At 37.1% G+C, this 12,863-nt stretch overlaps 1 protein-coding gene across 2 annotated transcripts in view; it reads left to right on the forward strand.

Moving 5' to 3' along the window:
• Vps8 (VPS8 subunit of CORVET complex) overlaps positions 1–12,863 on the forward strand; it is a 228,588-nt gene that overhangs the window by 166,647 nt on the left and 49,078 nt on the right. For both annotated transcript variants that reach the window (XM_070029739.1, XM_070029740.1), the window contains one exon: positions 12,640–12,720. In XM_070029739.1, the coding sequence (XP_069885840.1) occupies positions 12,640–12,720 (81 nt within the window). The remainder of the gene's footprint in view (positions 1–12,639; positions 12,721–12,863) is intronic.

Genomic DNA, 12,863 nt, shown 5'->3' on the forward strand with positions numbered 1-12,863 from the left:
TATTTTTAGGAAAATATGAAAATATTTTTAGGAGAATAGCAGAAATTATACTTAAAATCAGTCTTCATTTTCATGTGTTATAGCCACATTTTAAAAAATCAGTAAGATAATACTATTGGTCTTTATAATTTTTATCTAATCAAAAAGTCCCTGTCAGCTGTATTTTAAGATTCTCCAAATGTTTCTTCCATGTGCTTGGGAGCTTCTGGTACATTGTTGATTTTAAAAGAAGGAGAAGGAGAAGGAAAAGGAAAAGAAGGAGAGGGAGAAGGAGAAGGAGAGTAGCTAGCCAGGAGCCAGTGGCTCATGCGTATAATCCTAGCTATTCAGGAGGCTGAGATCTGAGAATAACAGTTTGAAGCCAGCCTGGGAAGGAAAATCCATGAGACTCTTATCTCTAATTAATCATAAAAAAAAAAAAAAAAAAAAACCTGGAAGTGGAGCTGTATCTCAAATTGTAGAGCACTTGTCTTGAGCAAAAAAGCTGAGGGACATTGCCCAGGCCCTGAATTCAAGACCCAAGACTGGCACAAAAAAAAAAAAAAGGCTGCTTCTGTCATTACACAGTAGTCAGTCACAAATGCTTGTTTAGGCCTGGGAGTAAGGTTCAGTAATAGAATGCTTAGCATAAATGAAGCCTTGACTTCAATTCTTAATATTGCCAAAAAACAAGAGTATGTTTGTAGAAGCCATCCTTGACACCTATCATGTGTCTAATAATTCTTCAATGTTTCAAAATTCAATGTTTCTTTTATCTATTTTGAAAATACATTTATTACAAAATTTGAAATCGTATGTTTAAATAATACCCCATAAGGCAGGAATACTTTGTCCAGTAAACTAGGGAAAAAAATGAAATTCTGACGCCATCTCCCTTGGTATTTATATTTTGCTTTATGGTGAGTGTTAACTATACATTGTAATACATAAATTACAACAAAAATCTGCCTTTTCCTTGCAAAGCATATGATTTTTCAATTGTATTATAGCCTTTTTAATTGTATTGAAGCCTTTTGGTATTTTTAAATCCTAACTTAAAATTATTTTGGCATCCATTATATATTTTTAATTTAAATGGCTAACTGAAAGTTATTATTTCTTTTGGGGAGGGAGGCGGGGGCTTGAACTCTGGCCTGGACTCTGTCCCTCAGCTCTTCAGCTCCAGGGAGCGCTCTACCGCTTGAGCTACAGCGCCACTTCCGGTTTTCTAGTGGTTTATTGGAGATAAGAGTCTCATGGACTTTCCTGCCCAGGCTGGCTTTGAACCGCGATCTTTAGATCTCGGCCTCCTGAGTAGCTAGGATTACAGGTGTGAGCCACCGGTGCCCCACTTAAAGTCATTATTTCTTAAATTCCTTCAGTGTTTATAATTACTGTAATAATTTTCCCCTATTTGTACAAAGAATTGGTCTTCAAGCTTCATTCACAGATACTATGTCAAATGAAGTTCACAACAATCTTTTTTGTTATCTTTTTTTATACTTTTTTTATTGTATACAGAGGGGTTACAGTTACATGAATAAGGTAATGAGTACAATTCCTATCAAGCATTGTTAACTCCTCCTTTGTTTTCCCCCTACCATCCCTTCCCTCCTGACTTCCTCAACTCCTCCCTCCCTACCCCCTTTGTTTTCTTTTAAGTAAGGTTTCTTTTAAGGTTTCAGTTTAACAAATCGGATTATGGGTACATGGGTACCCATAATCTTTAACAACCATCTCCTAAGATAGGTAGTCAAATAACAATTTCTCCTAGCTGGTCGCAAGTATCTCACACCTATAATCCTACCTACACAGGAGGCTGAGATCTGAGGATCTCAGTTCAAAGAAAGCCCAGACAGAAAAGTCCCAGTGAGACTTTTCTCCAGTTAACTACCAGAAAACCAGAAGTGGAGTTGTGGCTCAAAGTGATAGAGTGCTAACCTTGAGCAAAACAGTGAGGGACCACACCTAAGCCCTGAGTTCAAGCCCCTAAACTGACCAAAAAAAATTCTCCTACAAAGGAGGAAATTAAAGGAAAAATAAGTTTTTAATGATAACACCTGGACTACTACAAAATTTCCTGTTTCCTAATTTGCATTTGCATTTTCTATTACATCATTTAAACTTTTCTCCTTTATTCTCTTACCTGTCTTTTTGAGGAAGTAATCATTAATGTATTAACTGTATTTGCTATGTATTTATTCACTGCCATGTAAATGAAAGGCATAGTTCTTGCCCCACAAGAGCTCAAGTGAGGCAGAAAATGTTCTGATACATCTGTTCACAGGGCTAACTAATAGTGGCCACCTTTTTTGCTTTGTGTCAGAACTGGGGCTTGAACTCAGGACCTGGGAACTGTCTCTGAGGGTTTTTTTTTTGTTTTTTTTTTTTTTTGCTAAAGGCTAGTACTATGCAACTTTAGCCACAGCTCTACTTCTAGCTTTTGCTACTTATTTAGTATGGATACCTCATGGACTCTTGCCTGGGTTGGGTTTGAACCATGATCCTCAGATCTCAGCCTTCTGAGTAGCTAAAAATACCAGTGTTCAATCAGTAGTAGCCATTTTTAAGGACTGATTTCTGCTCAAACTGTCATGAGTAGCTACCATATCTATACCCCTATACTTAGTAACACCAAGCGTGGTCATGTGAACATGACATGGCTTCTTCATTCCAGTGGATTCATTCAGTTGGCAACTGTCCCTGTTTATGCCAATCAGTTTCCTTTCTGGAAAATTTTAGAATCAAACTTGAGATGTAGAATACCCAAATTTTCCTTAGGGGCTTTGGGTTACATAATTGAAAACAAAAATTTCAGGAACTTACTGTAGCTGCTTTTCCATTATATGGATAGAAATAGTATAATAGTGAAATAACCAACAGAAAGACGAAAATGGACAAGATGTATAAGAGGGTTCAAGATACCACAACCAGGAAAAGAAACAATGTGGGGAGAAAATACTGATGGCATTGGAACTCCTTGTCCTATTTCTCAAGGGTTCTCACATTCCCTTATTTGGGTCCTTGGAACACTCTAGTGCTTTCCCAATAGTTACCTTTTTTTTTATGTTAGATTGAACTCTTTCCTAAAACATATATAGCCAAGGAATAGTAGTAAAAATATGTATCAGAAACAACAGAGTATGGAACAATTCCCGGAGGAATCTCAGATGTTGGAGCTAAATCTTAAAAAGCCTAAAGGAGATAAGGAAAGAAAGAAGAATATTCTAAGTAGAGGGGATCATATATTCAAACTCAGAGGTGAAGACATAGTACATTTGGGAAATTGCAAAAGTTTAAATGTGCTCAGAACATAGAACAAGAATAAAAGTAAATGTACTTGGTATATAGTATTTCTTAAATGATTAGGAATCAAGGATGAAGGAATTCTATTTATGGTCAAGTGGGCGTAACAGAGACAGATTTTCCTTACTGCTTGAAACACCCAAAACTGGATAAAATACATGAAATAATGAAAAATATAAATGTACGACATAATGTCTTCCTAGTTTAAAAAGGGGAAGGGAGGCTGGGAATGGGGCTTAGAGGTAGAGTGCTTGCCTAACATGCATGAAGCCCTGGGTTCAATTCCTCAGTACCACAAACAAAAAGCCAGGAGTAGCACTGTGGGTCAAATGGTAGAGTGCTAGCCTTTAGCAAAAGAAGCTCAGGGACAGTACCCAGGCCCTGAGTTCAAGCCCCAGGACTGGCAAAAATAAAATAGTAGTGGCATAAAATAAAGGACTGTGATTCCTGAGAAACAGAAAATATGTATGCTCTACTGGATAGAAATGTGACCAGTAAAAATATTTAAACATATACTTACTATACGATTTAGCTAATTGAACTCTTAGATATTGTCAAAGGAGATGAACATATACAAAAATGTCCCTCATTAGCTGAGTGGATAAGCAACTTGTATGCCCATACAGTAGACTGCTTTTTAAAAATAAAGAGTAAAGTACAGGACTGAAACTGATGACTCAGGAGAGATACCAATAGCATCTCCAGTGCTGCTCCTGCCCTCTTCTGCAGCCTCCCCACCCCTTTCCTCAAGGAGGAGATGGAGGGTCTTCATCTTGAGGCACTGACTGATACATTCAAGGAAAAGGCCAGCTGCCCGACATCAAAGTGTGTCAGTCAAGCCCCAGCTACAGCCAAGCCTTTCATTCAAGTTTTATTTAATTTATTTTAATTTGTAGAACTGTATTGTTTATAGAAATGTTACACAGGAAGTACAGAGAATTTGCCATCTACAACTTCTTCCCTCCCCAATGTCGCCAAGCACTGGCATGTTATGTCATTGTGGCACATTTGTTAGAATTCTCACTCAAAGTTGGTACCTTATTATCAACGAAGTCTATAATTTACATTAGCACTCATCATTTGTGTTGTACAGTTCTGTGGGCTTTGATCCATACCTCATGTCATGTATCCCTTAGAGTTCCATACAGAATACTTCGCTCCCATATGTCCTACCACCTCCCCCTTCTCTGTGTCTTCATCCCCTGGAAACTATTGTTATGGTATTTATGTCTACAATTTTGCCTTTTCCTTATATTTGGATTAATAAATTATGTTGTACTTTTTCACTTAGCAATAACCATTTAAGACTCTTCTATATCTTTTTGTGTCTTGATAGCTCATTTTTGAACTGAGTAATATTCATTCCATTGTATGAAATGTTTTTCTACTCATTCACCTATCTAAGAAGTCTTGGTTGCTTCCAATTTTAGTTTTTAATAAAGCTGTTATCGACGCTTATGTGCAGCTGTTTTGTGTAGATGCAAGCGTTCAGCTCATTTGGGTAAATGCCGAGGTGTGTGATTGCTGAATTATATGGTAAGCCAAGTTTACCTTGGTTAGTAACTGCCAGCCACTCGTAGTGCTTATCCATTCTGTATTCCACTGGCAATACTAAGAGTGCCTGCTACTTCATAGCTTCATCAGAATTTGTGTTGTCAGCATTTTAGATTGTAGTCATTCTAATGGGTGTATAAATTTGAAGTTTACTTTTGACACGACACTGTCTTTTCATGTGCTTTTATTACATATCTCTATATCTTCATTGATAAAATGACTATATTCAGATTTTTGCCCACTTTTTATTTGAAGTGTTTGCTTTCTTGTATTTGAATTTCAAAAGTTCTTGTATATTTTGGATAAGGTCTTCAATTACATATGTGGTTTGCAATTTTTTTTCAATCTGTAGCTTTTTTTTTTACTCTTCAAAAAAATTTTTTTAATTGTAAAGGTGCTGTACAAAAGGGTTACAATTACATAATGAGCACATTTCTTGTCCAACATTTGTACCCCCCTCCATCATTTTTCTCTCACTTTCCCTCCTCTCTGGCTCCCTGCCCCTTAACAGTCTTTTCTTTCTTTCTGATGGTAGTTGAATTTGAACTCAGGGTTTTATGCTTGCTAGATAGATTTTCTCCTACTTGAGCTATACCCCCTTTGCTCTGGATATTTTTGAGCTAGGTCTCAATTTTTGCCCAGGCTGGCCTGGACAAGTGTTCCTATTTTATGCTTCTTATTGTCACCAGGATGCTAGGTATGTGTTACCATATGCAGCTTTTTTTTTTTTTTTTTCTGTTGAGAAGGAGGCGCATGAAATTTTTTGCTTGGGCTAGCTTGGAACCATATTCCTCTTAATATCTGTTGCTCAACTATTTGAGATTAAAGGGATAAGACATGACACCTAGCCTTTTCATTCTTTTAAATGTTTTTCTCAAGAAGTTGTTACTTTTACCAAAGTAAACTTTTTCTTCAGTGGATTGTATTTTTGTTGTCGTCACCATGCCCAAGGTTTTCTACATTTTTTCCCCCTGTTTTCTACTAGAAGCCCTACACTTTTGAATTTTACATTCAGAGCTCTGATCCAATTTTAGTTCTTTCTATGGTGAAAACTATATGGCCAATATCGGTCCACTTTTCTATGTGGATGTCTAGTTGTTCCACCACTTGATTGAAGGGCTCTTTCTCCACTGAATCAACATTTGTCAGTTGACTATATTTATATGGGTCTGTTTCTGGGTTCCATATTTGTTTCTATTGGTTTATTTCCTATTCTTTCACCCATACCACATTGTTTTTACAATTATTCTTGAAATTGAGGACTGTCAATCAGCTAGCTTTATTCCTCTTCTGTTGCTCTTGGTCTTTTCCCTTTCTATGTAAGGTTTAGAAACAATTTGTTGATACCACAAAATAACTTGGTGGGATTTCAGTTGAATTTGCATATCAAATAGAAAACTAACATCTTCTTAACAATCTTGAATCCTCATATCTGTGAATATGAAATACTTTTCCATTTATTTAGATTTTTGCTCCAGTATTGAAGAATTTTTCAGCTTTCCTTATATAAACATTGTATATATTGGTAGGATTTATAATAAATATTTCTCTTTTAAATTCTGTTGTTGGTATATTAGAAGGCAGTTGGCTTTTATATTAATTAATTTGTACCCGATAGCTTTGCTATAATATACACTAATTAGTTTCAGGGGATTTTCATTGTTATTGGCTTCTTGGGGCTCTTTTTTAAGTAAAGAGTTTAGTTTACAGTATTAGTTCTAGAAGTTTATGGGCATCTGTTCAGCTCTGGTGAAACCCTGATACTTTATTGCATTACAATAGCAAAGGTATGGGCAAGAGATCACATCACAAGCCCAGAGCCCAAATGGATAGAGGGTGGCCTGAGTCATCCCTTAATAACAGTACTCTTCTGACAATTCACTTTGTGTCTCATGAGAACTGCCCTAGTATTTTTTAAGGACAACTTCACCTGTGACCTATACTTCCCAGTAGACCCCACTTCTTAAAAGTCCCACCAACTCCCAGCATTGTCACATTTTGAACAGGTTTCCAACAAATGAATCTTTGCAGGATAAACCATATTCAAATCATAGTTATTTCCTTTTGTGTTGTACTATATTAACATGACTTCTAATACAGTACTGAATAGGAGTGGTGATAGGGAATTTCCTTGCCTTGGTTCTGATCTTAGGAGAAAGTTGAGGAACTGCTCTTCTATCCCTAGTTTTCTGAGTTTTTATTATGAATAGGCATTGGATTTTTCAAGTTGTTGGGGTTTTTTCTGCATCTAACATGATCCTAGGTTTTTCTACATTAATTTGTTGATGGATTGGAATATATTAATTGATATTTATTTAGATGTTAAATCAGCCTTGCATCCCCAGGGTAAATCCTACTTAATTGTAGTATACAATTGTTTTTACACATTGCTGGGTTCTGCTAGCTAATAATTTGTTGAACCTTTATACATCTGCACTTATGTGAGATAGTAATGTATAGTTTTCTTCCTTAAAAGATTTAGTTGATCTCTTAATTGGGCAACAAGTAATGCTGTCTTTACTTTCTGTTGGGGGAAGGGCTACTCAGGAACATTAAACCACTACCCTTAGTATATGTAGTAACTAAACGAGAACAAGAGCATTAACCCAGGACTTCTAAACTTGAGTCAGACCTTGTTTTCTGTACCTAGCAATCAAGGTGTTTTCAGATCCATCTTACTTTATAAGGTCTCCTGGGGAAAAGGTAGGGAGTACCAATTATTTAGACACAGTTGCTCAGATACAAATGAAAAAAAAAGCTGATTTTTCCAGAAGAAATATTGCTACAATTAGAGGTTCTCAAAGATCATTCTTTCTTTACTCAATGACAAAAATAATTCTTAGTCTCTAAGTAGCCATTTATTAGTGTGTTTGTCTGTCTGTCTGTCTGTCTCTCTCTCACTCTCAAGTACTTGCATTTGCTAGGTAGGTGTTCTAACTTGAACCACACCCTCAGCCCTCTTTCATTTTCATTATTTCCCAAATAAGGTTTTGCCTGGACTGGCTTGGGCTGCAGTCCTATTTATGCTTTCTTCATAGCTGGGATGACAAATGCATCCTGGGGGTATCATGAATTTTTTTTCCCAGGCTGGCCTCTAATCACAATCCTCCCAATCTAGGATTATAAATGTGAGCAACCTTACTTAGCTATATATTAGTTTCTTTTTTTCTTTTTTTCCCTGGAGCCAGGCCTCATGCTCACTTGACTTTTACCACTTGAACCATGCTTCCAGCATGGCTATTTACTGGTAAATAGGAGATAGAGTCTCACAAGCTTTTCTACCTAGGCTGGCTTCAAACTGCAACCCTCTGGCTCACAACTTCCTGAGTAGCTAGGAGGTTGTGAGACACCAGCATCCAGCTATTTGTGGATTTCTTACCAAAGGAAATTAAATAATTTATATTCTGCTCTGCATAGGCATTTTTTATTTTAAAGTAATAATCCATTAATAAAGATTTTTACTTTAAAGCAAAACATTTGTATATCTATTACAAGAAGTACCAGAAAACATTAAGAAAATAAGTAATGATCACCTTTTTCTGTTATGCTTCTGGAAATTTTTATGTAGGGTACCCAATGTGCGCTTTTTCCCCCCACATAGTTTACAAACAAGCTAAAGAGAAACCTCAGCAGTTACTTATTGCTGAAGAATCTAGCTGACAACTTTGAAAACTAATTTGTAGAGCTAGTAGATTGTGGCCATGCTGCGCTAGAAGCCTTGAGCTCACTTTTACATTCTATAATTTAGATGTTGTACCAGCATGAGGTGGTTTTCATGGTTTTGCTCTTAAATTATGTATATTAAAGTAAAATGTACTGAAGTAAATATAGAAATGACCTATTAAGAGTTCTTCTTGAAAGGCTTTGGTGGCTCACACCTGTAATCCTAGCTACTCAGAAGTCCAAAATCTGAGGATGGCAGTTCGAAACCAGCCAAGGCAAGAAAGTCTGTGAGACTCTAATCTCCAATAAACTATTCAGAAAAAGGAGGAAGTGGTGCTGTGGCCCAGGTGGTAGAGCACTAGCTTTGAGCACAAGATCAGGAACAGCACACAGGCCTTGAGTTCAAGTTCTGGAGCCAGCAAAAAAAAAAAAAGTTATTTTCCTCAGAATCTAACTCTTTTGTCATTGGTGATGGTGGTGGTGTGAGGCTTGAACTCAGGGCCAGAGCACTGTCCTTGAGAAGGCTAGTGCTCTACCACTTTGACCCACAGTGTCAATTCCTGTTTTCTGGTAGTTAATTGGAGATAGAGTCTCCTGGACTTGCCTCCATGGATTGGCAAGCAATCCTCGGATCCGCAGATCTCAGCTTTCTGAGTAGCTAGGATTATAGGTGTGAGCCATGGGTACCCAGCAGAATTTAACCTTTTGAGACATCTCAAGGTTGATTCCATACATTGGCTATGGTAAAAGTGCTGCAGTAAACATGGTTGTGCTGGTAGCTATAGTGTGGCCTTGTTTATGGTCCATTGAATAAATGCCCAGGAGTAAAATTGTTGGGTCATAGGGAAGCTCTTTTAGTCTTTTGCACAACCTCCATACAGCTTTCCAGAGTGGTTGAACAAGTTTACATTCCTGGGGCAGGGAAGGTGGCTCAGTGGTAGAGCGCTTGCCTTGCATGCATGAGGCCCTGGGTTCAATTCCTCAGCACCACATAAGCAAAAAGAAAAAAGCCGGAAGTGATGCTGTGGCTCAAGTGGTAGAGCACTAGCCTTCAGCTGAAGAGCTGAGGGACAGCACCCAGGCCCAGAGTTCAGGCCCTCCCTCCCCCCAAAAAAGTTTACATTCCCACCAGCAATGTAGTAGTTTTTCCTTTTAGCCATATCCCTACCAGCATCAGCTAGTGTTAGTTTTCTTGATAATGGCCCTTCTAATTGGAGTGAGGTGGAATCTCAATGTTGTTTTAATTTGCATTTCTTTTATGGCCAGAAATGTTGAACATTTCATATATCTATTGACCATACTTACTTCTTCTGAGAAGTCTCTCCTTAAGTCTTTAGCCCATTTATTAATTGGGGTGCTGTTTCTTTGAGGGTTTTTAGGGGGGTTAATTTCTTGAGTTCTAAGTATATTTTAGTTTGAGGCCCTTGCCTGATATATAAGAATCTTCTCCCATTCTGAAGGCTTTCTGTTTATCTTGCTAGCTATGTTCTTTGCCATGCAGAAACTCTTTAGCTTGATACAGTCCCATTTGTGCAGTCGTTCTTTGATTTGTTGTGATTCTGGATCTTAGGAAGTTTTGGCTTGTGCCTGGGAACTCTAGTTTTTCCCCTACTCTTTCCTGTAACATTTTCATGGTATCTGGTCTTACCTTGAGGTCTATGATCCATTTGGAATTGATTGTGGTGATATATAAGGGTCTAGCTTCCATTTTCTGCCCATGTATAGCCAATTCTACCAGCACTGTTTGTTGAAGAGGCTGTCTCAGGCCTGTCTCTTGGACCTATTCTTGTGCCAGTTTACCATAGCCAAGATATGGAATCAACCCGATGCTCCTCAGTAGACAAATGGATCAAAAAAATGTGGAATTCTGTGCTTCCATCAGAAAGAATGATATTGCACCATTCTTAAGGAAATAGAAAATTGGAAAAAATTATATTAAGTGAAATAAGCCAGACCCAAAGAAACATAGGTGCATGGTCTCCCTCATTTGTAGTAATTAGAATGTGTCTGTAAATCTACACGTAAACACAATGGATGGTAAAAGACAAAAAAATTATACTTGGATATGATAAAGTAAACAGGACTCTAAACATTCACACAATGAGACCAAAGGAGAATATTCTTAGGAGAGGATTGCAAAGGCTCAATAGCTATGTGCATATGAACATATAAAATGATGTTTATCACAATTAATTCCAAGAAATGGAAACAAGAGGGTTTTTTTTGTTATTTTACTTTTTGTTCTTGTTTTTGTTTTTTTCCCCTTTGTCTCTGTTTTTTATTTCTGTACCTTTTATCTTATATGTAAGTTTATCTGTTTGGGGGAGCACAGAAATGGTGAGACAAAGGGTGAACAAATGCAGCAGTGATACTCACTAGACACTATGTTGAAAATGAACTATAAAGGGAGGACAGTCAGGAGGGAAAAAACTGGGAGAAAATGAGAGACAAGGTAACACTGTTCAAAAAGAAATGTACTCATTACCTGACTTAGGGGACTCTAGCCCCTCTGTATATCACCTTTAAAATAAAAATAAATTTTAAAAAAGTCATCTCTATTCTATGACCCTTGTCAGAAATGCATGTCCGAGCTACCTCAGTATTCTGGAATACATTTATTATTATAGATACTATGACAAACTTTTTGGGGGGGGCGGGGGGATCCAGTCATGGGGCCTGAACTTTGGACCTGGGCGCTGTTCCTCAGCTCTTCAGCTCAAGGCTAGTGCCCTACCACTTGAGCCACAGTGCCACTTCCAGCTTTTTTTTTTCTTTTTGCTTATGTGGTACTGAGGAATCGAACCCAGGGCCTCGGGCATGCAAGGTAAGCGCTCTACCACTGAGCCACCTTCCCAGCCCCTATGACAGACTTTTTATAATAAAACATTACACTATCCATTGGTACTTTGACTGAGAAATAACTCTGGTTAATGGGAGGTTGACCCAAGCATAATTAAGTGAAGATGAAAAGCACTACTGTGGTTTTATTTTTATGCAAGGAAAATAAAACAAATTATCTGGTGCATGCATCTAAATTGTTTTCCTATCAAAAGACCAGCTTTTCATAGTTTTGCCTTTCATGAATAGTCTCTACTTGTTTGCAAGTATCTTTAGCTTAAAGATATAATCCCTAGCTGTAAAAGAAAATTTTTTCTATTAAGTTCTGTTCAACCCTAAACCTGTAAATTTCGTTAATTAGTAGAAAAAATTCATAGCTATGTTGTCCCTTACATTTCCTTAGCTTATGCACAGACACTAAAAGGACCAAAAGAACCTATGATAAAGTCAAAAACTGAGAAGCCATCTTAGACCTCCTTTCTTTCTGAATTCATAGTTTGCTCTGATAGCATAAAAATTTTATTAACTGGATGGTTGCGTTTCAGTTTGGTATTTTTTGGAGGTTCTCAGTACACTTAGTGTTTTCCAAATTATACATAATAAACAAGTTACCTGACATACCTCATATGAGAATCAGTGGAGAGAAGATAGAGTTTGTAGGTATTTGTGGTTTACTCATAATGACTTTATTGGAGGAAAAAAAGGCTTTGAAAGACTGAAAGCTATTTCCTCATATCCTGTGGTCTCCAAAACTGAAACAGTTTAGTTGGTTTGGGCCAGGAAGTAGCATATATAGATCACAGGAGAAGTTGTTGGTCAGATTCTAATATTCCACTTAAAGCAGATGATAAATAAAATTCCAAAGAAAGAAACAGGAAGACAGAGAGAGGGAGACAGTTACTGTTCAATGTGAAAAAAAGAAGAAACTTCTCACAGAAACAGAACCACAGAGAAGTTTAATATATTTGCAAAGAAGATTGTTAAGAAGTGGCTTCAGGCATTTTCACTTTTTCTGATATATTTGAGATATTCAGAAAGAATACTGTGTATTTCCAGTGGACATTACCTTTGACTGTTAAAAACAAATCTTAGGAACATTTGGCCTACAGATACCTTATATTTTAAAGTAATTTTTTTTTTTTTTTTGTCTTTTCTTTTTCGGTACTGGGGATCGAACCCAGGACGTTGCACTTGCTAGGCAAGCGCTTTGCCACTGAGCTACATCCCAGCCCCTTTAAAGTAATTTTTAAGTATCAAGAATCGAATCAGAATTATATTTTTAACTTTTTTTCTAATTAGGACCCAGTTTATGGAAAAGGAAAACTTGGAGAAATCCAGGGACTTATTCTGGGAATGTTAGACACCTTTAACTATGAACAAGTAAGTAAGCTAACTTGTTACGCTCAGAAAAAAAGCTACTCTTTCTCCTTTCTGTTGTCTTGCTTTTCCTCTCCTTTGCCTCTATGTTTATTCTTTTGAAACTAGCTATCTGCCCACTAAAAATAAAAGTAGATTAAGATGTA

This window comes from Dipodomys merriami, unplaced genomic scaffold (genome assembly GCF_024711535.1).
Source record: "Dipodomys merriami isolate MVZ:Mamm:240054 unplaced genomic scaffold, mDipMer1.0.p SCAF_2, whole genome shotgun sequence".
In the NCBI taxonomy this organism is placed as follows: domain Eukaryota; kingdom Metazoa; phylum Chordata; class Mammalia; order Rodentia; family Heteromyidae; genus Dipodomys; species Dipodomys merriami.